The 25,000-nt window shown below is 37.1% G+C and overlaps 1 protein-coding gene across 40 annotated transcripts in view; it reads left to right on the plus strand.

The window, feature by feature from the left end:
- RhoGAP19D (Rho GTPase activating protein at 19D) overlaps nt 1-25,000 on the plus strand; it is a 569,022-nt gene that overhangs the window by 294,106 nt on the left and 249,916 nt on the right. For 28 of the 40 annotated variants that reach the window (XR_010854870.1, XR_010854873.1, XR_010854876.1 and 25 more), the window contains exons 1-2: nt 4,487-4,956; nt 24,894-24,992. Coding sequence is in view for 17 of the 40 variants with exons in the window: in XM_067113623.1 (XP_066969724.1) it covers nt 4,765-4,956; nt 24,894-24,992 (291 nt within the window). In the remaining 23 variants the exon portion in view is untranslated. Of the gene's footprint in view, nt 1-4,486; nt 4,957-24,893; nt 24,993-25,000 lie in introns of those variants that run through there. The other 12 variants (XM_067113644.1, XM_067113647.1, XM_067113630.1 and 9 more) reach the window with 1 other exon arrangement.

Raw genomic sequence — 25,000 nt, forward strand, 5'->3', positions numbered from 1 at the left:
TTGTCTAAATTCGAAGTTTGGCATCAACCGTGTCGAGAAGTTCTTTGAATTGTGTTTCTTCTTTTCTGGTACTCTTAGTACTCGTAATTCGGGTGTCCTTCTATATTTTTACACTACTGTGTATTCTGTACTTAATTTTACTCTCTCTCTCTCTCTCTCTCTCTCTCTCTCTCTCTCTCTCTCTCTCTCATGTTTTGATGGTTGATGTCGTGGACATATTACGAACTTTGGTAGTTGGTATATTTTGATCCCTTTGTTTCTGGAATGTTTTTAGCTACTGAAGTTTAATTCCTAACGCCAGATCTCTTAAGTTATTTTCAGTCGAAGACGGGAAACGTATAATTGTATTTAACGATTTTATATGAATATTTAGGAATTTCACTTAGAGAGAGAGAGAGAGAGAGAGAGAGAGAGAGAGAAGAGAGAGAGAGAGAGAATACGTTTACCAGAACATCAAGTACAAAATAGCCTATGCATTGCGTGTGCATGTAGGCTAGACGGAAGAATTGGCTTAGTATTAAGTCATATTGTTGTTCAGACGAATTTCTATTGTTATTTTTTATTTGCAACTTGTTCAGTCCGGTTCTCTCGATACTTGTTCTTACTCATGTACTGGAACTTTATTTTCTACCGAGCAGGTGTATGTTGAATCTGATGTCCTCACCATTGTTTCTCCAGACTTAAGTCAGGTGTTTTGTGAAGGCTGTGTTCACAAGTGTTCACAAGCACTGTGCACACAGACATTTAATCGGTTAAATGCGTAGTGTTGATGCTCTAAGACCTTTAATTTACTCGCTTCCTGTTGAAAAACCGTCCGGCTCTGGTCCCGACGCGGAAGTAAGGGGCCTAAATATTGAACACCTCTCCGTATCGCGCTACTTGATGCTTCATAGGAAATGCTAGAACAGTTCGTCACTTGGCGACCCTCTTCTGGAGGAGGGTTAAAAGTAACGACCTTTCGGCTCTATTTTCAGTCTCTGTGACGCAAGTCTTACCTGACGTTGGGTTATGCCCAAATTGAAAGCCGCTTTGATGTCTGGGGAAATCATCGGTGTAGGGTTTATTTCTCTGGTCATGGTAGGCATCTCTCTTGGACTGTGTTATAATTATTGTTGTTGTTGTCAGCATTAAAAACAGTTATGTATAAAGAAGTTTTTGTATCATCTTAATATTTGGTTTGCCCCTATTATACACATTTTCAGTAGTGGCAGTTCATGAGTAATTCACACACACACAAAATACATACAAACACACACATGTGTATATATATATATATATATATATATATATATATATATATATATATATATATATATATATATATATATATATGTGTGTGTGTGTGTGTGTGTGTGTGTGTGTGAAACTACTCATGAATTGCGACGATTGAAAATGTGCATAATAAGTACAAACTATTATATATATATATATATATTATATATATATATATATATATATATATATATATATATATATATATATATATATGTATATATATATATATATATATATATATATATATATATATATATATATATATATATATATATAAATATATAATATATAAATATGTTTACAGGCTGCTAGTAGGTGGAAGTTTCAGTCGGTGAAGAGTAACTGTAAACAGAAAATAGCCCTGAATTAGACTTAGGTCAGCCTTTTCGAGGCGGGGCCAGAGTCAGAATCGGTAAGAAGGATCAGGTCACGAATGAGAGACAAAGAAGACTTCCTTGAATGCTCCAGGGTGAAGTGAGCGTACAAATTTTCAATGGACTCTTGTTCATTAGAAGCATTATGTGTGGGTGTACGTTGTATATAAGTTAATGAGTAAGTTTGTTACGGGAAGCCTGAGGCATGGAGAGGGCGAAGGGGGTGGTCACCTGGGAGATGGTGCTGCTGAAGTGAAAAGGAGACCACCGGTCCCGGGGTCAACGGTAGCTCTGGTGAGGTCAGTCGCGCTACGCGTTGCTGATCATAACTGTGTGGTGGTGGTGGTTAGGTGGGCGATGGTGCGTTTGGAAAGTTGTTATAGCGATGCGCTATCTCCGCTGTTGGTAATTGCTGGGGTGCCTGGGGGTTAAATGTCTGCGACTACCCTCTGGCCTAATGATACCGCTTCTTCGTTCTCCGGAGTTTCTGGGTGGACAAGATTCCATAGAGGATGGAGGTAGTAATTTGGCTCTCGTTCTGGTTCGGGAGTCAGGGAGAGATTCTCTGTGTGTTGTCTTTATTATTAAATGATATCTAAAAGAGGTAGTAGGGTTGCTTTCGTTTTATAGATATTGTGTCGTGATATGCAAGGTCATTGCGATCTGCAGTTTTTTTTTTAGGTCAGATTGATGGAGAGGGATTTCACTCGCCCTGTAGAGACCTTTGAAAGTTCCATTTGAAGTGATTATGCTAATAGTGATTTTGCATTACTAATGAATGCCAGATGCATTACGCGTTAATATTTTTTTTTTATTTACATTGGTATTTTATGTCAGATTTTAATCTAGGTAAGTTACAGTTTGTAAACTTTGCTGTGTAATTGATGTGTAATATATGGTATTATTCCAAATTTACATTATTTAGTAAAAATATACACATTAGCTGTGTGAAAAATGGTAGACTAAGTGAGATGTACGCGTAGTTTTAGAAGAAATGCATTTTGAAATGGTGGTTATATGTTGCTAACATTAAACTTTATTCGTTTCATTATTTTGTAAAGGTCTTATCATCATTTTACTAATATATATTTCCACGAATGTTAAGCTTGTAACGCAAGGAAAACTTTCTTTCCCAGTAAAAATGGTTTTCAATAAAAACTTTCCAACGCATTCTGTGGCATCGTTATGTTTTTAGCTGTCACTGTTGGAAATCATTCGTGTAGGTAACTGTACTGTTTTGGTAAATTAATAATTTGTCATAATAGGGTGTCATGTCCTTGCACGTTTTATGCATTCCACTTGTCCATGACTTCAGGCCAAAATAAAATTTTTCACAGTGTGGCACAGAGAGAGAGAGAGAGAGAGAGAGAGAGAGAGAGAGAGAGAGAGAGAGAGAGAGAGAGAGAGAGAAAGAGAAGTATACCTTAGTTTAACCAGACCACTGAGCTGATTAACAGCTCTCTTAGGGCTGGCCCGAAGGATTAGACTTATTTGACGTGGCTAAGAACCAATTGGTGACTTAGCAACGGGACCTACAGTTTATTGTGGAATCCGAACCACATTATAGCGAGAATGAATTTCCATCACCAGAAATAAATTCCTCTAACTCTTCATCAATGGCCGGGACCCAGAACTCGGGCTGTGAGTTCTAGCCACAACTCTACCGACTCGTCCAACGAAGAGCTTGAGAGAGAGAGAGAGAGAGAGAGAGAGAGAGAGAGAGTAGATGAATCTCTTGACGACACAAACTCGAAACCAGTGATCAAGGAAGCAAAGCTCCATGACAGAGACACTCTCCCCCCCCCCCTCCCCCCATTGAAAAGGCTGCCATGTGCCACAGCAGGATGTGCAGAATACAAGACCTGCATAGTAATGATCCATTTCACTCGGCAGAGGGCCCCGAGGAGTAAAAGACAAACCGACCCTGTGTCACTAAATCCTGCTAACGAGAATAGCTCGTGTCACTCAAGCGCCCCCATTTTTTTTTTTTCATTAGAGCTATGATCTCCTTTTGGAATTTCATTGGCGCTGGGGCTTTTTATAGTTTGACAATTGTAAGTCTTGACGCTAAGTGCTTCAGCCTCGTGTCATGCGAGAAGCGGCTGAGCCCCACTCCCATTGCTTAAAAGCTTTTTGTTGTCGGATGCACTTACGTTTCCGAGAGTGTTTTATACATGGGATTAAAGGGGTTTATTCATTTGAGTTTACACTGCCTTTAGCTGGGAAGCCGCTGATTTGTAGGTTATTATAATCCGGCTTCTGTTAAGAGTGATGGTTGCCTCCCATTATGATGATGATGATGATGATGATGAAGATTATCATTATTATTAGTTTGTTCCTTATTGTTATTAATATTAGTGGGGCAAACTGATTTTTTGTGGTTCTATTTCTTGAAATTGAATTTACTTAAGTTTTATATATTACTATTTTGGAAATCATATATTTCCTTTGTAAATGAAACGAATCGGTCCGTAAATTTTGTTGCTAGTGGCCTTTTCTAATTTCATTTATGGTTTTTGTACTAAGATGTCGGTACGTAACATAATCTCTTATTCTTATCTATAGCATTTCGTCATTATCGTCCCTTTTTGAACACTCGTAAATGTTCTTCGAATTGCTGATCAACGCTGTTTATTATCTCAGCGCCCATTTACACGAGCCATACCGTAATCGCGTGGCTGTCAGTAGATAGGAAGCCATTAAATGAGAAAATGGAGATACGAGCTGTCATGAGGGCAGTTTAAAACTTATTCACGATAAGAATAGATGATGGTTGTCTACTTCGGTAATCTTATCGCTCCTTTATCTCGCACTCCCTCGTGGTTGTGTTCGTGACCAGTAACGCCGAGTCTTGCGGTGGTGAAGGTGTTCACGCCTCGTCTCCGCGCAGTCTTCTTCTGCAAACTGTCGTCCGGGTTGGTTTAAAAGTTACCTTCGTGGCTTAATGGCATTTTTATACAGTGCAGTTTGTCGGGGACAAGGAGTCCCTTGGATAAGGGCCGACTGGTGAGCGTAAAGTTCGAATCAACTGATGACCAAGTATGTGCTCTTGGATTTCACCTTGAAGCACAGTAATCTTGCGCTTCTTCAGACGTCATGGCAGACTGCATGACCGATGCCGTGGCCATGTGATGGCTCAGCTCGCTTAGTGATACCCTTTTATATATTGGTGTATATTTCAGTAGTAGGAAATATGGAGGACTGGCAAGATCTGTATATCCCACTTGATTATGGGCAATACCCTTATGGGCATCCACACCCTGTTTATCTTCAAGATGATCCATATGGATACCTGAGTTATATGTCGGTAAGATGTAACGAATTAATAGTGTTTACAAACGCAATAGTATGCTTTTATATCAAGAAGTGTATTTTAATTTGGGACTAAAGCACAAACTTGGAGACTGGCTATGCTTTTATCTGCTATATAAGTGGCCCTCGGCGCCTTGTTATCAGTGATAATAAGAGATTAAAACCGTGCGGATCATGCTTTATTTTCTAGGGAGTTGTGGTCTTCAGGTTGTAGATCAGTGACAACATGTTGGCAGGGGATTTTCCTTATCAATTTATATGGGTTCTTTATTTTATTTAAAAGGAGTTTCATATATATTCATTTTAGTATTCTTTTCGATGGCCCTTTCATATTTAAGAATAGTGTGATCTTTATTTTCCATTTCTAGAAAGGCATTTTTTTATATGAAAAATTTTTATTGCCTATAATACTTAGTTTTTAGTTTGATTTTTTAAGTACTGTATTGTTGTTTGTATGTTTCATGAGATTTTTTTATATATAAAGGTATCCGTTTTCATTCCTAGTACGGAAATAAGAAAGGATTTGTGGTGCTAAAGTTAGATTCTGTGGTGAAATACTACGATAGTCAGTTGTTGAGCGGGAAAGGAACTGAAATAATCAATATTGAAGTACAGACAATGTAGAAAACAATAGAGGTCTGCTTTCCTGTAATTTTCTGTGATAGTCTGTATACTCTACGGTCGTATAATTTCATTGTTCGAGAAATTGTAGCCAGAAGAAGAATAAGACGACTTTAAGAAGACTTTTTTTGAGACTTTACAATAGTTACTTCGTATTTTTGTGTAATGTGTAGTTTTTGTTGTATCTGCTCTGTATGTCTCTATACGGCCTTAGACTGTGTATCTCTATTTGGCCTTGAGCTGAAATAAATATTATTATGATTATTATTACTTGCCCTGATTGCAGTTGCAATGATGATGAAATATGGTGCATATTTACTCAGAAATGTACCGCATAATTCAGGTGTGTCTGTATGTGAAGGAAGCCTATAGATCACTATAATAAATACCGTATATATTACTCTACCATAGCAGTTCACTCAAATTAGCCTGTGGATTTCGAGATGTTTATTTTGGAAAAAATAACTGTGTAGAAAAAGAGTCGCCGTAAGCCAAACATTCGTGACACACGGGGCAGTCCGTCTCGGTTCGCCCAGGTGTGCCAGTCAATTAGACTTTTCCATCTGGCTCCCCCCGGTTAGGCTTAACTTCCGACATAGATTCGCTCACGTCATCGAAGTTATTTTCTGATCCTGAAACGGATCGATATCCAGATGATGCATCAGTGTGGAATGGACTGATGTTGTTTAGATGTCTGGATTGCAATTAAGCCGTTTTATTTTCCCTGGCGAGTGTTTGTAAACTAAAGAGGAAGACGTGTATCAAGCGGTGATGGGATTTGATTTAACTAATGGTGTTGTTGATGCATCTGCTGCTAGATGTAAAGCTTCTTATTTAGCATTACAGTTATAGGTAATTGATTCTGGGAGGGTATTGTCGCAGATATCGTGGGCTGAAAAGGAGGGGGCGGGCGGTGGAAAATCCCAAACCCATTTTGTCATTTTCTGCTTGCCTGACTCTGGCCTTCGGCTTTCTCTTGCTGGGGAATGAGGGAGATGAAAATGGTGGAAATGTTTATTAAGAAGGAAGAAAAATAAAGAAAATCCGGAGTTGAAAGTTAAGGGACAGGTTCAGAAATAGTAGGAATAGACAGGTAAAAAAAAAACCAAGGCTATGTGATTTATTTTACTGGCAGAATTCTCCGAATTTACGCTTATACATCATTTTGCGTTTCCTTTGTTACTCTTGTTTCAAGCACTTTTATTGTTTACTTTTTTGTTTGTCTTGTGACTTGTAATAAACAAGAGAAACTCGATAGGTATAGGAAATAGATGAAGATTTTCTACAGTCTTAGATTTATTTCTTAGATTTATTCAGCTAATATTTTGCTTTAGAATTGAAGAATTACTTATGCGTTGATATCTGTGCCTACTAATATATACATTTATATTCACATACATGCTCACGCTTAATTTCTGTCATGTGTCATTTTGCACAGTAGTGAAATGTAATTACGTATTATGCATGTTTGAAATTAAGTGTTTCAGCACTATTTTTTTTTAGTACCTGAAGCCATAAACCCCGTAGGTGGTTAGTTCCGTCAGTGCACCTCATGCGGTGCACTATGGGCATTACTTAAGGTTTCTTGCAGCCTCCCTTCTGCCTCTAGCTGCAACCCCTTTCATTACTTTTACTGTACCTCCGTTCACACTCTCTTTCTTCCATCTTACTCTCCACATTCTCCTAACAACTGATCCACAATGCACCTGCGAGGTTTTCCTCCTGTACATCTATAAAATCTTTTTACTGTAAATTCTATTTTATATATTCTATTCTGAAGCCATAAAGCGACAACCTCACATAACTGCATGTCAAATAAGCTAGAAAGAGAGACAATTGTATTAATGAAATTTTATACTTTGTAGTAAATTTTTTTTAGTTTAGTGCCCCCCTACAAATCCGTCGTCACCTTTCACTCTTTTTGACATCTGTATTAGAAGCACCTGAATTACTATTCAAGGGAATTATTTTTTGTATGACATTGTTATGGTTATCTGTGAAATGACCCCTTTTCTTGAATGATAAAATATTTTGCAATTGCTAGCGGTAACTATCCTCCTGCCCAACTCATACCCGTATTTGGTACTCGTATTTTTTTACAACAGATTAAAAGAAAAAACTTTTGTTTATAGAGAGAGAGAGAGAGAGAGAGAGAGAGAGAGAGAGAGAGAGAGAGAGAGAGAGAGAGAGAGAGAGAGAGAGACGTTAATGTTCTCATAATCCAGTAATTTTTCGCAATTACTGCATGGTGCGACCCACTGCAAATTGATTAAAGGAACAGCGATGTCTTGAGATTCCCGTCTAGATGTCATATAGCGTTGTGTTGTTCATTAAGCTCTTAAGTATTTGTACACTGGTCGCATTTAAGAAGACGTAACATGCATTTGGCATACTCAGCTGGGTCTCCTGTCACTTCAGTTGGCACAACGTCCTTTGGCCTTTCAGATTTCAAATTAGTTTGAGTTAATTTTTTCATTTATTGGCGTGGGCGCAGAATTCATTTATCTTTCTCTCATCTTAATCGCGTTTTGTTTCTTTCGTTTACATTATTTCCTTTGTATTTTTTTTTTACGGTGTAGCGTAAATAATGTATGGCATAAACGATTGAATTTATATGTCATAGCAGAGTCTGCGATGTTGTGATAGCTATTTGATTTGTAGTTTGTAATGTATAAGATGCAAAAACATAAATAGACCAATGGATGTAGGTTATTCAGTATTTTATTCTTGTGTGATTATTGATCATTAGATAACTTCTATGCTCCCAGTATATTGTCTGGGGACTCCTAGTAATTGACTTTTGTTCCTCTGTCTGTTTGCTAAGACGTACGTTTTCTGTATTAATATAACTTTATTATTTTTAAAACTAAAGATTTAAGCTTTCATATCTATCATCCATGGATAATAGTGAGACAAATATAAACTGAGCCTTTGACTATAACTTTTGAACTATGCGAGATCAAGACTTCATATTTAATACGGCTGCTTTGTTAATGAAAACGATGTATAGAGTAAGGGGTAAGACCAAGGTCATATGAGAAGCCGAAGGTCAGATAGAAATTTAATCTTAGCCTAAATTTTTGAAATTGACGTAGAATGAGGACGAAGTCATATTTGCAGGGCAAAATCAAATGGAAATTTAACCGTGAGCATAACTTTGAATTACATCGGAGACACTTCATATTTGGGATGTATGCGTTACTAATGAAGCCAAGGTCATGCACAGAGGTCAAGGTTCAAATAGCAATTATCACTGCCAGAGGCACTGTGTTGTGCAAAACACGTCTCGTCGCTCCTTTGGGGGCCTTGTCTGAGTGGTGCAGCGCTCAGTTCATGTTTTTTAGTTCATGTTTTTAGTGTGTAAAGAATTTAGAAATAGGCGTAAGGCTATCTACCTCATCCTCAATGCGCGCCGAGAAACTGGGAAGCTGTATTTTATATGCGCCATCCCTGTAATGGAGAGAAAAAAGGTATATGTTGCAAAAATTTTCTGTACATAAGTTTTCTTTTTCCAAATTGTGGAAGTGTTCTTGAGTATGCAAGTATGATTTGCCTTTCTAAGTATCTCTCTTTATTACCGCGTCAGTGTGAGTTGAACAGTGATAAGGAAACCTTTCTGGCCCGAATTCTGGTTCAGTTTTGACGCTCGTCCCCATTTTGAATAGGAAGTAGAACTCTTCCCGTGTTTGTTGGTGTATGCGAATTCATCTCTCTCCTTCCGCTTCTGGGTGATCTCTCCGACCCGTCCGTCCCATGGGGAAATCCCCAAGTGGTTTGTTCTGTGGCTTATGCCAACTAATTCCCAGAATGACTTTATTACTGTTATTGTTGTACTGTTTTTTTATATATATATATCTTTCCGGCTCCCGGTTTTATAATATAAATCCCTGGCTCTTATCATGTCGACAGCGTTTACAGGATAATATTAGATAGTCCTCTTGGTTTTCAACACATGACAGATGTTAAAGATATTGGCACGCTGAACAGAGAGAGAGAGAGAGAGAGAGAGAGAGAGAGAGAGAGAGAGAGAGAGAGTTAAGACCATTAATGCCGACTCGTACAGTTCATGGTGGCTCAAAGATTAATTTTAATAACTTATTTGATTAGGCAGAGTTTGGTCTCACAGATAAGAACGAGGGTTTAATGTACGGCTCTGCTGGATTTTCTTGTAAGGCTTTGATCTGTGTGGGTGAGCAATTTATTAACGTGAAAATTTTTTCTGCAGATTTAATGAAAAGAAATTTTTTTTTTCTGACGGCTTCAAAGTAGTTCCTTACGGGAATTTTTCTTTCTTTTGTTATTATCAAGTCTCTCTCTCTCTCTCTCTCTCTCTCTCTCTCTCTCTCACACACACCCTGCATCTAGACATACATTTCGAACCTTGGCCCGCCACTCAATGAGGCTATCACCACCGCACTACATTTTACATGTAGTCCCATTGACTTTTGGCGTCTTTCCATTGTTTAACCATTTGATGCCCCTCCTTACGTCATCAGCAGTAATTCCTACAAGCATTTTCAGACTTACTCTAACCCGTTGCGTTCTTGCGTCAAGCATTTCTTCTTCTCTTTTACTCCTCTTCTACTCCATTTTCATTAAATCTTGGTAAATACTTACTCAGTCCAGAAATGTGTTAACTCTAGACAGTATCTGTCCATTTTTATCTTTTATTATGAGGTCCAGTTTTCTTTCTGCATGACTTCCCTGTGTAACAACTTAACGCTAGTTAGTTCTTTGTGCATTTGCCTCTTCGATGACCTATGATGTTGTGACGCCAGTTGGATAAACCAGTAACAGCCAATATCATTACTAGCCTAATTTTTCTTTTCTCTCTATATATATATATATATATATATATATATATATATATATATATATATATATATATATATATATATATATAGAAATCATCAACACACAATCACGTGTGGAACAGAAATAAATTTCTGACTCACGTCGGGATCGAACCCAGGTCTCTCAGGTGGAAAGCAGGGGCGTTACCACTGGGCCATACAAGTCTAAAAGTTGGAACCTGAGAGCAACTGCACTAGGAATTACCTGGGCAAGCTAACTGCTTGCATACCAGCGAGTTTTCCCAACTTCCGACTCCAATGACCCAATAGACAACATTTCATTCGAATTATCTTCTGAGTGAATAAGATAGAAATCATCAACACACAATCACGTGTGGAACAGAAATTTCTGACTCACGTCGATCGAACCCAGTCTCAGGTGGAAAGCGCGGCGTTACCCACTGGGCCATACAAGGTTCCAACTTTTAGACTTGTATGGCCCAGTGGGTAACGCCCTTTGCTTTCCACCTGAGAGACCTGGGTTGATCCTGACGAGTCAGAAATTTATTTCTGTTCCACACGTGATTGTGTGTTGATGATTTCATCTTATTCACCAGAAGGCGATAATTCGAATGAAATGTTGTCTATTGGGTCATTGCTGAGTCGGGAAGTTGGGGAAAACTCGCTGGTATGCAAGCAGTTAGCTTGCCCAGGTAATTCCTTGGGCAGTTGCCTCAGGTTCCAACTTCTTTTAGACTTGTATGGCCCAGTGGGTAACGCCCTTGCTTTCCACCTGAGAGACCTGGGTCTGATCCTGACGTGAGTCAGAAATTTATATATATATATATATATACTTCCTGTGGGATTCGCTTATACACTGAAGTCACGTGCATCTACTGTGATATTTTAAGCATGCATGCATATATATATATATATATATATATATATATATATATATATATATATATATATATATATATATATATATATATATATATATATATATATATATATATATATATATAATTTGAAGTCTTTGGTGATACTGCCCCATAGCCACTGGTTTGGTCATCTGTCGTGTAGATTTTTCTGGATGCTGGCCTAATCTTTTCCATCCTCCGATGAGGAGAGTTAGGTAGCCACTTAACCACAGTGACTGGCTCTCGCGCGAGCGCGTTCACACACACACACACACACACACACACACACACACACACACACACACACACACACACACACACACACACACGTACCCTGTCATATGAGGTACGTGAAGCCTTAATGTTCATTTAGCACTCATAACTTATTCGCAGCTGTATTTGGCACAGCCAAGCTTTGCTTACACAGTAGTGTAATGTAACAGTCATTTTTGAAGTGAGATTGCCAACTCTGACTGTACCTGGCATTTTCATCCCGTAGACTTAATTAAGTTGTGGTTTACCTACCCTTGGCAATTTTCTTTCCAGACAGTCACAACAAAGGGCATTGCCAGCGTGCGTTAATTGAATGTCAAAAATTTATTTGGTGAATTTTCTACACGAATGAATGAAGAGAAATTGTATATATTTTTCCTCTAATGTCGCGTTTATGTGTGTGCGTCTATATGGCTACAAAGATGTTGCATTAGTGTGTGTAAATTTTAAATATTGCTCTGGCCTACTTATACGCCATTTACATATAATGCTGACTGATGTTCATCCAAAAATGCTTTTGATAAGTAGATTGGTCAACATATGACAGATTATGTTAGGTAACAAGTTGTTTTTCTTAGCATTTTACTTTTAACGTATGTGACTGTTCCACTGAAGTAAAATTGGCTCATCCTGTGAATATTTCTGTTTAGGCCTTTGTAGGAAATATTAGATTGGTTTTAAAATAGGTGAATTTAGGTGTAGATAACATGCCTCATGCCTCGATGTAAGACAGTAAATTTTTATTTTTATTCAACTCTTATTGATTTTCTGTACATAAACCTGGCATTGCATCTGGTGATATCGTAGATATTATTATTATTATTATTATTATTATTATTATTATTATTGTTATTATTATTATTATTATTATTATTATTATTATTATTATTATTATTATTATTATTGTAGTAGTAACACTGGAAGAAGCAACAGTGTTCATGTTTGTAAGCAAATTAATGTATTACATCAGGGGTTCTCAACCTTTTCAATCTTATGTACCCCTTGAAGTCTTTCAGTATTGGTCACGTACCCCTTACCCACAATGCAGCATCAGGAAGGGTAAAAAGAAATGCATGGTTTTTTGGCTTGGTTTATAAAGTTTAAATTGTATAGTCCAAGAGAGCTTTCTCTCAATTGACATAACTCCAAGTTTCCTTGTTAACGTTGTTACTTATTGTCCTGGTTCTAGTGGAGGAAACATCTAACCTAGCACTTGTAGGCCACTTTCTACAAACAGGTTTGCAGTTATTCAAAACCGAAGTATTTTGAGAAACCTGTCACGTACCCCCAAAATTCCTCTCACGTACCTCTGGGGGTACGCGTACCCCAGGTTAAGAACCCCTGTATTACATGCACTCTAATAGTTCCTCGCTGGGTGAGCGGGTTCCGTTCTCAGCTACCACTCTGTTGGTCGCGAGTTCGAATGTCCGACCAGCCAGTGAAGAACAAGAGGAATTTGTTTCTGGTGATAGAAATTCATTTCTCGCTATAATGTGGTTCGGATTCCACAATAAGCTGTAGGTCCCGTTGCTAGGTAACCAATTGGTTCTTAGCCACGTAAAAGTAAATCTAATCCTTCGGGCCAGCCCTCTCTAGGAGAGCTGTTAATCAGCTCAGTGGTCTGGTTAAACTAAGGTATACTTAACTTTTAACATGCACTCTACTAGCCCATCTCTTGCACCTGGAAACGCAGTGGTATGTGCTGTGACCTTTGCTAGTTTAAACTGCGTAATGTCAGAATTAATATTTAACTTTGCCTTTGTACAAACACGTCTTCGTTATTCGACGATATCTGCTGGGGAATTTGACTTCTTCAGAAATTTCTCTCAAATGACGTGAATCTACACCGGTGTTACTTCAGTGCTTTTGTATTTTATCGGAAATCGAAATCGCTTTGGATTTTGCCATTACGATTTACTTAATATTAAGTACATTAAGTTGTACTTAATTTCCTAACATCTAATATATTGTGATGGTTAACTGTGAACTTCCTGATGCGTCGACTGTGTTAACACAGAAAGGTTCACCATCAGTCATTATAACAGTTGTCTTAAAAAATCACAATTATTGCGATTATCATTACTTTTTGATAAGGATAACAGTTATATAGACTTTTGAGTTGTAATTTATTTTGAGTTTTTTGTTCATATAACAGCCTTCAGCAAGATGAAAACTAATTATATAGTTGCAAACTTACGTGAAACTTGTTCTTTTGTAAAGCCCTTTCATTATAACCTACAGACAGTTCCTTTACAGTCATCCCGCGGTCACAAGATTGTGATGATCTCGACTTTCTCTTACCTGCCTGTGATTCATTCATTCAGGCAAGTCTCTTTAGCCCCGACTCTGCCTAGCTATCGTTGGGCGTGTTTGTCTTTGCAACGGTTCGGTAAGCATGTGGTGGAGTTCGGGAAATTCTCTCTCTCTCTCTCTCTCTCTCTCTCTCTCTCTCTCTCTTCTCTTGTCTCTTAATAATTTGAAACTGAAGCATATATATATATATATATATATATATATATATATATATATATATATATATATATATATATATTATATATATATATATATATATATATATATATATATATATATGTTATATGTGTGTGTGAGATTACATATAATTGCGTGATTGTTAATGTACTCGTAAATGACAGTTTTAAGTCGAATAATTGGGGCTGGAAATTGTAAAAATAGTAGCAATATTTTTTTTTGTAAATGAATCGTAAGTACGATTCATTTACAAAAAAATGGCTACTATTTTTACAATTCTCAACCACATTTATTTGACTGTCATTTACGAGTAAACTAGTAATCAGCACTTACATGTAATCACACACACAAACACACACACACACACACACACACACACACACACACACACACACACATATATATATATATATATGCTTCATTTTCAAAGATTAACTATGAAAAAATGTGTATTGAAAAAACTGATAATGAAATTATACTACCTGGTTATTCTTTTGGTCATATAAGTAGAAATACGTACTAAACAAAATTAAGATTAAAAATAAAAAAAAAATGACCGTTAGGATTTTTATCATTCAAAAACTCCGTCCAACAGGAAAACGGAACACGCTGGAAACTCGCCGTTAACAACAGCAAATTATGGCATTAACTTAGCCGGCATGGATGCTCGCTCGCTCACTTTGGATGCCCTTTGGGGGCTATAACAGAATTCTGGGCTCACGTGCTCGTTGTAACGCCCATCATTTGGGCAGCAAGACTAGGTTGGTCAACGTTCCGCTTGACAAAATCCCGGATAGCATCTTGTGTGGATAGCACCTTTTGGCCGTGCAACTTCGTGTTGCTGATAGCGTCAGTCGTGTTTCCAGATTAAGGTGGAGATACCGTTACGAATTTAACTCTTGTTATTTTTTTTTTATCTTTAATATTGTGGGTGGATATTTGCTCTTTCTTTAGGGTTTTTTCTTCCCAGCCAGCCAAGGTTATTTTTTTTACATTTTGTTCACAATTTTTGGCAAACTATTAATTTTTGGTAATAGCTGTCGGTACAGATTGATTAACTGACTGATTGAAAATGTAATCGTTCATTGGACATCCTTACTGTAGATATTAGAATGCTTTCAGTTTTAAAATGTTGAATTTTCGTTATTGCAAATACTTATTTTTTCCTGGTCTTTTCCAACTGAACTTCTCTTGTAGGTTTCTTGGAAGGACACAGTTTTATCATTGTTGAACAGAAAGTTCGTCCTACCTTGACTCTTGGGATTGATTTCATTCTTCTGCATCAAGGTTATTGTCAGGGGAAGGGAATTAAGTTTTTCCATAAACGCCTGAAGAAAGAAGTCCCCATTACCCTAATCTTGATGCTTGGTCAACTTGAGTATCAAATGTCAATGCCTCTGCTTGATGAGGTATATTTTGAAAATTGAACAAATTGAGCGAAAGTAAATTTATTATTACTATTATTTTGGACAGCAAAATTTTTTTTATTGGTGTTGTAATCGTTTGTTGAAGAAAAAATTTAATTTCCCAGGAAGATTTTAAATGATTTTTTTGTGAATTCGTTAACGATCCGTTATTTTGTTGTACAAGTTGAGTACCCCGAAGTTCTTTGGTCGTTACGATAAGGTAATGTAGCATTATGAATAGATTTTTTTATTAATATTTTGTAAGATCTTAAAATAGAACGTAAAAAGAATCAGAAGTCAGCTGTTGTCAGCAAGATTTTTTTATACTATCGAATGATGTAAAATAGTAAAAATTATTATCCATTTTCCGAATTTTGCTCGCTTCGTCAGTTGCCAAGCAGTCGCACTTTCTCTTAATGGAATGAAGCTTTTACTTGGATGGAAGACATTCAGAGCTTTTATTCTTTTGTGTAAAGTATGTACATATTGAGATATACTTTTCATCTGTGATTTTTCTCAGTACACGCATGTTCACGTATCTTCAATTTCATCATCGATCGGAAAACTGTTAATTATCATTACTAGTATTACTACAGTTGTTGGTGATAGATCATTATTAGTTTTAGCTATTTTTGCACCTTGTTTCATCCCCTGCTTTGCAGGTGCCGGCAACACGCACTCTGCCTCTTGTCAGTTTGAGGTCAGTAGGTCATTGCCTTTGAAAAGGACTGCGTGTGTGAAGCCCGACCACTTACTGACTCTCGAATTAAAAGGGCTGATGTCAAGAGTATTGGCTGTCGCTTTGAAGAGGATCGATAAAAGACGAAAGAACAAAAAGAAAAACTCGCACAAAAGAAGAAATCATGAATGAATGTTGACAGTGACACATTTTCCTTTTGTAGTTCTATTCACTCGCTTGCATCTTTATTGGCTAACAATTTAAGAAGTTTCTTTGTTATTTTTTATAATTTATGATCTAACTCGAATTTTCATGTGGGGTCCTTTCGGTAGTTATGTGGGCCATTAGATTTATTAAAAAGAAAAAAAAATTTCGAGCTTGTAATTGAGTGATATCTAGAAATTGTATCTCTTACCGGATTTTCGTCCCTAAAAATCGTTTTTCTGTTAAAGTAACCCCTGATTTAATGTCATGGGTGTTCTAATGTCTTTCGAGTGTTCCTAAAGATGTTGTTTTCTGCGATTTTAGTACTATTAACGACTTTATGAGCTGTTTATAGCAATATCATAATCACTTTTCCTACTAACCTTAGTAGGTAGGCCCATATGTATTAATTGCCGTTTACTACCAGTACAGTGAATAATGTAAAGAAGCTTCTCTCTCTCTCTCTCTCTCTCTCTCTCTCTCTCTCTCTCTCTCTCTCTCTGCTCCCAAGAGTCATACCTTAAAAAGTTTTAGTTATCTCTTGGTTATCGTTCTAGCGTTTCCGCTAAGCGGCACTCTTACGAAATCGTTCATTTTTATTAGCTGTAAATTTTTAGATCAAGTGTTTCAAAAGTGAACTTGGTCCAGCATCCGGCTGGCTTATGATAATGCACTTCGTACTCATCTTTGGATTTTGTATGCTTATGGTATGTGTGTATCTGTGTATGTAAACGAGCGCAAGTATCGACGTCTGTAATGTACTTTTTGTGAGTATACTTGCATCAGCCTCATGATAGCGACATGGCCAGTCATGGTACATTTACCTCAGTAGCAACAGGATGTTTTGTCGTCTTAGTAACAGTTACAAATAAATCGAATTTGTTCGCGGTGAGTCCTTGATGGGTAACGATCAAACAGACATGTATCTTTATTTATTTGTTTATGTATCTGCATTCTTACTCGTTGGTATCATTCGCAAAGCCCGTATGGGGGAAACAGCTAGGTTGGTCAATAGCTTTGTGTCTACAAATATAACCATTCCCCAAGTGTGCCAGATATTATTATTAATATTATTATTATTCTTGAATTTCTTAGATTTTTATGAAACAATCCAGGTGGTCGTCAAATCAACCAGAAAACATCCATGGAGCATAATAATAATAATAATAATAATAATAATAATAATAATAATAATAATAATAATAATAATAATAATAATAGTAATAATAATAATTATAATTATAATAATAATAATAAAAATAAAACAAGGACTTCTTTTGCAACTAGGTTGGTCAATAGCTTTGTGTCTACAAATATAACCATTCCCCAAATGTGCCAGATATTATTATTAATATTATCATTATTATTATTCTTAAATTTCTTAGATTTTTTATTAAACAATCCAGGTGGTCGTAAAATACAACCAGAAAACATCCATGGAACATAATAATAATAATAATAATAATAATAATAATAATAATAATAATAATAATAATAATAATAATAAAAGAAGGACTTCTCTTAGAACGTGAGTGCATTGCGGATGTTAGTTTTTCTGATCGTGACCGAGATCGTCGAACACCTGCAAATATGATTTGTCGTCGTCATCATCCTTGCCCTGCATTGATTAATCTCTTAAGAAGCAATAAGAAATGCCCCGTCGATTATTTGATTGACAGCTATTGACGCCTGTCAAAGATTAAAATCTCAAGACTAGCGTGACCCATATTTTGGGTTGTGAGTAGCTTGTTATTGTTTATTTGATTTAATTTTTTAGGTTCCCCTAGTATTTTGAGTTTATTTTTGTACAGTATTATACAATTTGTATTATTAAATGACATTTTCATGACGCTTATTTTAGAGGAATCTCCGTGATTAATTGATGATTTGTTTGCACATATCTGGTGTGTCGGAGTGTTTGGCCGCACATCATGTTTTTATTCCTCTTTTTCTGTAAAGATAAAAACTATTGCCTTCCAATCTTGGACCATTGTAATCTCGACAGCGTTAGTGTCTAGACTGTAATTGCAGGTGGATTCAAGTGGACAACTTGTCGAAAAGAAGAATAGTCCGAAAAGTGTTCTGCATTGCAAGGTCTACTGTTTTCTTTTGATGTAGTGCCCGACCTTACGCCACCCAGTTAAAAAGTTTGAAGTTTAATGTTTACAGTCAGTTCATAGTTTTTAAAATTTTATTTAAGAGAACGAAGGGAATGAAGTGGAAACGAGAAGAAGAAAAGTATTTCTACAGTTTTCAGATTGTTTTCAAACTTAGTATTTATAAGGTTGGCTGAATAACTAGTATTTATGTTGGTTAGTTGTTTACAATTCATCCTTGGTTCTTTTTGATCAGTTTATGGAGTTGGGTACGTACGAAATTTGAAAATCTGTATTCTCTCTCTCTCTCTCTCTCTCTCTCTCTCTTCAATAAGTGTATTAATATTATCGAGAACTGCGTCAGTGTAGTTGCTGATACAAATATGTAAACAGAAAACATTTATTGAATGACAGGGACATATATTGTTTAACCGTTTGGTTAAGTTCTGGAATCCAGGTGCAAGCAAGACGGCCATCCTGCCGAATTGAAGTTAGTCGGACAAGATTGCCGACGTCCTGGAAAGGATTATTCATATTATGATAATGTTAACCCACAGAGGGAAACCCAATCCTCTACAACCCTCGTATTGTTGTGAGGCCGTTGTCGTTGATATCTCTGTGGAGGGCAGCGGTTCTGGGGGAGAGAAGGCAGGCGATGCCCTTTGTTGTACACGTGTGAGTTGAGCGGAGATCGTCAGGCTGATGGGGTGAGATATAAGTTTATTAATGAGAATGTTTTAGATTGGCGTAGAGAGGGAAATGCGGTTTGGGACGAGGTGCCATAAGGACAAGGCGTCGCGGCCGGATGAGAGATTGCCTAAACAAAGCGCCATTGCGAGATGTGTAATCTTGTCTTTTCATCAGGATGACTGTTGGTGAGCTCTTTTGGAGGGTTGGTACTAGTCGTGGTGATGATGCACACTTCCTGCAGAAACAATCTCTCTCTCTCTCTCTCTCTCTCTCTCTCTCTCTCTCTCTCTCTCTCTCTCGTGCGTGGCGCAAGTGGTAGCACTAAACTCACAAAAAAAGTTAAGTATACCTTAGGCTTACCAGACCACTGAGCTGATTAACAGCTCTCTAGAGGCTAGCCCGAAGGATTAGACTTGTTTTACGGGCTAGAACCAATTGGTTACTTAGCAACGGGACCTACAGCTTATTGTGGAATCGAACCACATTATTATCACCAGAAATAAATTCTCTAACTCTTCATCAGCCGGCCGGGGTGAACTCCGGCCCATCGAGTGACAGTCTGAAGCTCAACCGACTCAGCCAACGAAGGGCTACTACACTCACAATTACATGATCTGTTCGGTCCGTGAACTGTACGAGAAGGGAACGATATGGATGCGATCCATTAAAAAAACCAACAAGCCTCCTTGTTCCTAGTTGGGAGAGAGAAAAAGTAGATGTTAAAAACAACAAACAAGGGGGATTAGTACTCCTTGAAAATGTACAGTGTATTATCAAATAATTGCAAACGCAAGGGCCTCTATTAGGTAATCTCATCCTACTACGGTGAAACCATTCACAAGATATTCTCTCTCTCTCTCTCTCTCTCTCTCTCTCTCTCTCTCTCTCTCTCTCTCTCTCAGAGGCTTAGAGGGTGAAATCGATAGATTAAATTCTTCTTGCGACAAAATTACAATTCACTGTAAATAGTTTTCAGTCTAACCCTGGATCCTCATGAGGACACCAAGTCTCACAACAACTTAAAGGTAGGTTAGAACTAACTGTCACAGTTTAACCAGTAGGGCTTGTATCCTCTTCCGTTGCGTAAGAGTTCGTAGAGTAACAGTGTTTTATACTCCGTACCGTTTCTTGTTACCCTCATTAGCATTGTAGAACATTAGGTAATAGATTTTGTGATCAGTACCCAACATTATGCTGCTTTCTGAAGGGGAGACGCCTGTTTTGCATGTTATTCAGGTCTGACTTACTAAGGGAGCGTAATGAGATGTGCAAAGCATATGATAATGCCATTTGTAAATAATATAGGCTTATCAAGTCGCATAATTCCACCACCATACTATCCCTTTGGTCGTGTACTGCATGGCAAAATGCTTGAGTTATTTCCAAGAGTAATGCATCGATAAGCTGTATTGAGTCGGTGAAGAATACCAATGAATGGGGAAGCGTGCCGAAAGGGTACCATACCCCAAATGTAGGTTTTATTTGTTTGAGTAATAAGACAAACCGGTTCCCTAAGAAACTCCTACGCCAGCTAATGTAGAATGGTCCTTGTGTCTTCATTTGTTGACTTTTTTCTATTGCTTTTGTCATGTTGATGTTATGTTTCTTATGTCGTGCGTTTCCTTTACTACTTTATTACGTGTTTACGAGTTCTCATTAATATGTTGGCAACCCTGAGGTTGGCGCACCTGCTGTGTTATTGACCTTATTTTTAAGGAATGGATTTCGTTAGATGACAGGTGGAAGGGATGTAATGAGGAATAAAGGAAAAGGAAGTGGAAAGAGGATTAGACTGGGGCGGACGCATCCGGTAAAGGGAGAAGTACTGCTATGGAAGAAAATAGATAAATTGTGCGCGTACACACACAGACACACACATACACACATATACAGACAAACACACACACACACACACACACACACACACACATATATATATATATATATATATGTATATATATATATATATATATATATATATATATATATATATATATATAATTATGTATAAACACACACACACACACACACACACACACACACACATATATATATATATATATATATATATATATATATATATATATATATATGGTATATAATATATATATATATATATGGTGGAATGAACACAGTAGAACGTGTTTCACAGAACCTAGAAATAAATTTTGTGACTCTGCAGGATGAAACCGGTCACTCGGAGGTCAGGGTCAGGGCATTAGCAATTCGGACACAAAGGTCATAAAGGAGTTGGAACCTAGTACTTACGTACCTAAGGTTTTTTCCCAGGCAGGCGACTAAAGCCCTAACATACCAGTGAATTTTACCAACTCCCCGACCCATCATCTCTCCGTTGCTAGCATTTCATTCGACATACCCATGTGCCCGAATTGCTAATGCCCTGGACTCTCACTTGAAAGACCGGGGTGCGATCCTGTGGTGAGTCATATATATATATATATATATATATATATATATATATATATATATATATATATATCATAAATATTATATTGTCTATATATACTTTATATATTATATAAATATGTGTGTGTGTTTTACCAGCAATGTGTGTGAAAGCCAGGTATTCTATAGAATGCCTAGGCAATATATACAGTGCCTGAAGTTTCAGGCAAGGTATGAAGTATCTGTATTGTCACATACTTTTCCTAGGCATTTTAAAGAATGACAAGTACTAATCTGACAAAGTGTAAAATGGGAAAGGCCTTTTCATATAAAATGTCAGAAAATGAAACAACAATTGAAAATTAACATGTTTCATAATGAAATATGAAAGTAAAATAATGCGTTTCAAAGTAAACGAAAAAAATACGAAATGAAGAACAGGACATTCTTACTGGGAAAACAAGAGAATCACAACAACAATTAGAAATTAATATGTTTCATAATGAAATACGAAAGTACAATAATTTGTTTAAAAAAAAATACGAAATGAAGTACAGGATATTCTTACTGGGAGAACAAGAGAATCACAACTGTCATGACTTCTTTGACTACCGGCAAGCCTCTGTGACGGCAAACCCAGGCGCCACTAACGGGACTACCGTATTCTATGCTCTGCTGGTTTGCCTTTTGGCAATGTATACAATGCCTAGGAAATGTATGAAATATCAAGTATTTCATAATTTGACTGCCGATTTTCGGCATTGTATATATTGCCTAGGCATTCTGTAGAATGTTGGTTTTCACACATTTCCGGTAACATATATACTGTGTGTGTGCGTGTACGTGTGTGTGTGTGTGCGCGCGCGCGCACCGGCTATTACCATTATGAAAATGTTCTGCTTGTATTTACATTGAAATGTTTGCAAGGATGCTCTCTCTCTCTCTCTCTCTCTCTCTCTCTCTCTCTCTCTCTCTCTCTCTCTCTCTCTCTCTCTCTCTCTCTCACACAAACACACACACATACACACACTATTTGTTTAATTAGCCTAATTTTGTTATTTTCTCCGAATGGGGTGTGCCGTTTCAACATCACAACATCCGTTTGAGTTGCAATAATATGTATTTTTCTGGGATTGATTCCAAGACGTTGGGCTAGCGTGCAATTTATTCCTGGGTGAGGTAAGACTGAGCGTGGTCTTTAAATATATCTGTTTGTTTTCATTTCAATATATCTATGTTTCTTAGGAGGTAATGTAAGTGTTTATGAAGACATCTATTTATTTTTTTTTTCCTGTGCACTTTTCCTCTAAAATTTTAACCTTATGAAGGAAATGAAATGCCACATTTAATGGCGCACTTGTTCTACTAATGTAATGCAGTCTATGGCAGCGCATAATGTGTGTGGGTGGGAAAATTTTGATCAAATGTAATTCCGATTTTGCTGTAGCCTAACTCACTCTCTCTCTCTCTCTCTCTCTCTCTCTCTCTCTCTCTCTCTCTCTCTCTCTCTCTCTCTCTCTCTCTCATCATATTCTATTTTAGAAACTTCGTCATTGTACTAAGAGTTGAACTTGCGTTATCCGTTAATTTTTGTTTCAGGCTCTTCATTACTCACGGTTATTTTTGTTGTGTATTTAATGCTTGAGCAGACGAAGCACCAGTATGCTTTTGTTGTTCTCCTCGACTGTTTATCCTCTTGAGTTCTGTTTTCTCGTTTCCTTTTTCGTATCGCTGGATCTTGTGTGAATGCGATTCAGAATGTATTTAAACTGCACCCAGTTAGGTTTTCCTCCGTTGTTTTTAATGGTTTCTGTATGTTTTGAGTTATTTTCTTGTATTTCAACGTTCTGTTCTAGTTCTCACATCCTTTCTTTGTATTCTTCTTTTTGTTTGAAATTTGTTCGTTTTATTTGAATAGAATTACGTTATACTTGGCATGTAAGCAGTTAATGTGAGAGTTGATGTAAGATATTTTCAGAACCGAGTAAAAGAAGCAGTACATTAATTCTTTTAAGAATGTGCAAGTAGATCAAGACCTTGTTTTCATGAAGAAAATGCAATTAAATCACGAACTCTGCCCTCTTGAGAATAAAATGCAGATAAAGCAGATATCCCATTTTTTCTGGAAGGAGAGGTCAGATAAAGCTGTAACATCACCATTATCTCTCAAAAATGGTGATTGATAAAGATTATTAATCTCTGGAAAGTTTCGATCACAGTGCAGATTCAAGTAATGCTGGTTTGCAAAACTTTTGTTTTGCATCCTCTGTATCGTGAATAGTGGCTCGTGTCGCAATAAATTAAGAAAAAATGAAGCTACATGGTTATGGGAAAAAATTGTATTTCTCTCTCTCTCTCTCTCTCTCTCTCTCTCTCTCTCTCTCTCTCTCTCTCTCTCTCTCTCTCTCTCTCTCTCAGTCATTATGTGTGTACGCATTTCCTCATTTCTGTAACTTGTTTTATATGGTATGTTCCTGCTTGATATCGAATGTCTCTTAATTTCTTTCCAGGTCTTATTTTTAATTCAGAAAATTAGTGGTATTAGGTTTCACCTATATGTTATTTTTGGCTGTATTATATTTAGATTTTCATAATGTTTCACTTCTAGTGGAAGTAAAGATTTTCGCACCCGATTGTTATGGAAATATACTGAAGGGTGTGCCTAACAGAACACTGTGTTATTTGTTGCTTAATTGCTGCTAATTACTAACGCATGAGCCCCCAACACACACACACACACACGCACGCGTGTCTTTTTCCACATCTTTAGTAGGACGGAGACGCCCCATTTCCCTTATCTTCAGTTATTAGAGATTGTTGTTAATGTCCTCCTTCCTGATAGTTTCGCGCTTGTCCAAACGCGCAACTCACGTTCTTCATTGTTGAGGTAGTTGTAATATAGTATGTATACCCTTGCATGTTATGTGAATGTAAGTTTTCTTGATGTATTTAGGACAACACATACAAGCGTGCATACGTGTGTGTATATATATATATATATATATATATATATATATATATATATATATATATATATATATATATATATATATATATATATATACACACACACACACACACACACACACACACACACACACACACACATACTGTGTGCGCGTGCGTAGTGTATGGGCTTGAGTAAATACAGTACGAGAATGTAATTGGTTCTGTGTTATTTGATTTTTATGAACTCAAAATTTTCCATAGCAAAATTACTGTTTCCTTTCCTATGATTGCAGTGACCAAGGCCATTTTGTGGAAATTATTTTGGCGAGTTCTTCGCAGAATTGGTAAATATACCGCAAGTGCTGTACAGTCACAAAAATAAGATATTTTTCTGTTCACTTCCAGACCTCACGTGGCGGACCCCGACTCCTTTCGATTACTAGGGGTGACCACGGCTTCGGCTTCACGCTTCGACATTTCATCGTCTACCCACCCGAGTTATCGGTAAGTCC

This window comes from Macrobrachium rosenbergii, chromosome 12, assembly GCF_040412425.1.
Source record: "Macrobrachium rosenbergii isolate ZJJX-2024 chromosome 12, ASM4041242v1, whole genome shotgun sequence".
In the NCBI taxonomy this organism is placed as follows: domain Eukaryota; kingdom Metazoa; phylum Arthropoda; class Malacostraca; order Decapoda; family Palaemonidae; genus Macrobrachium; species Macrobrachium rosenbergii.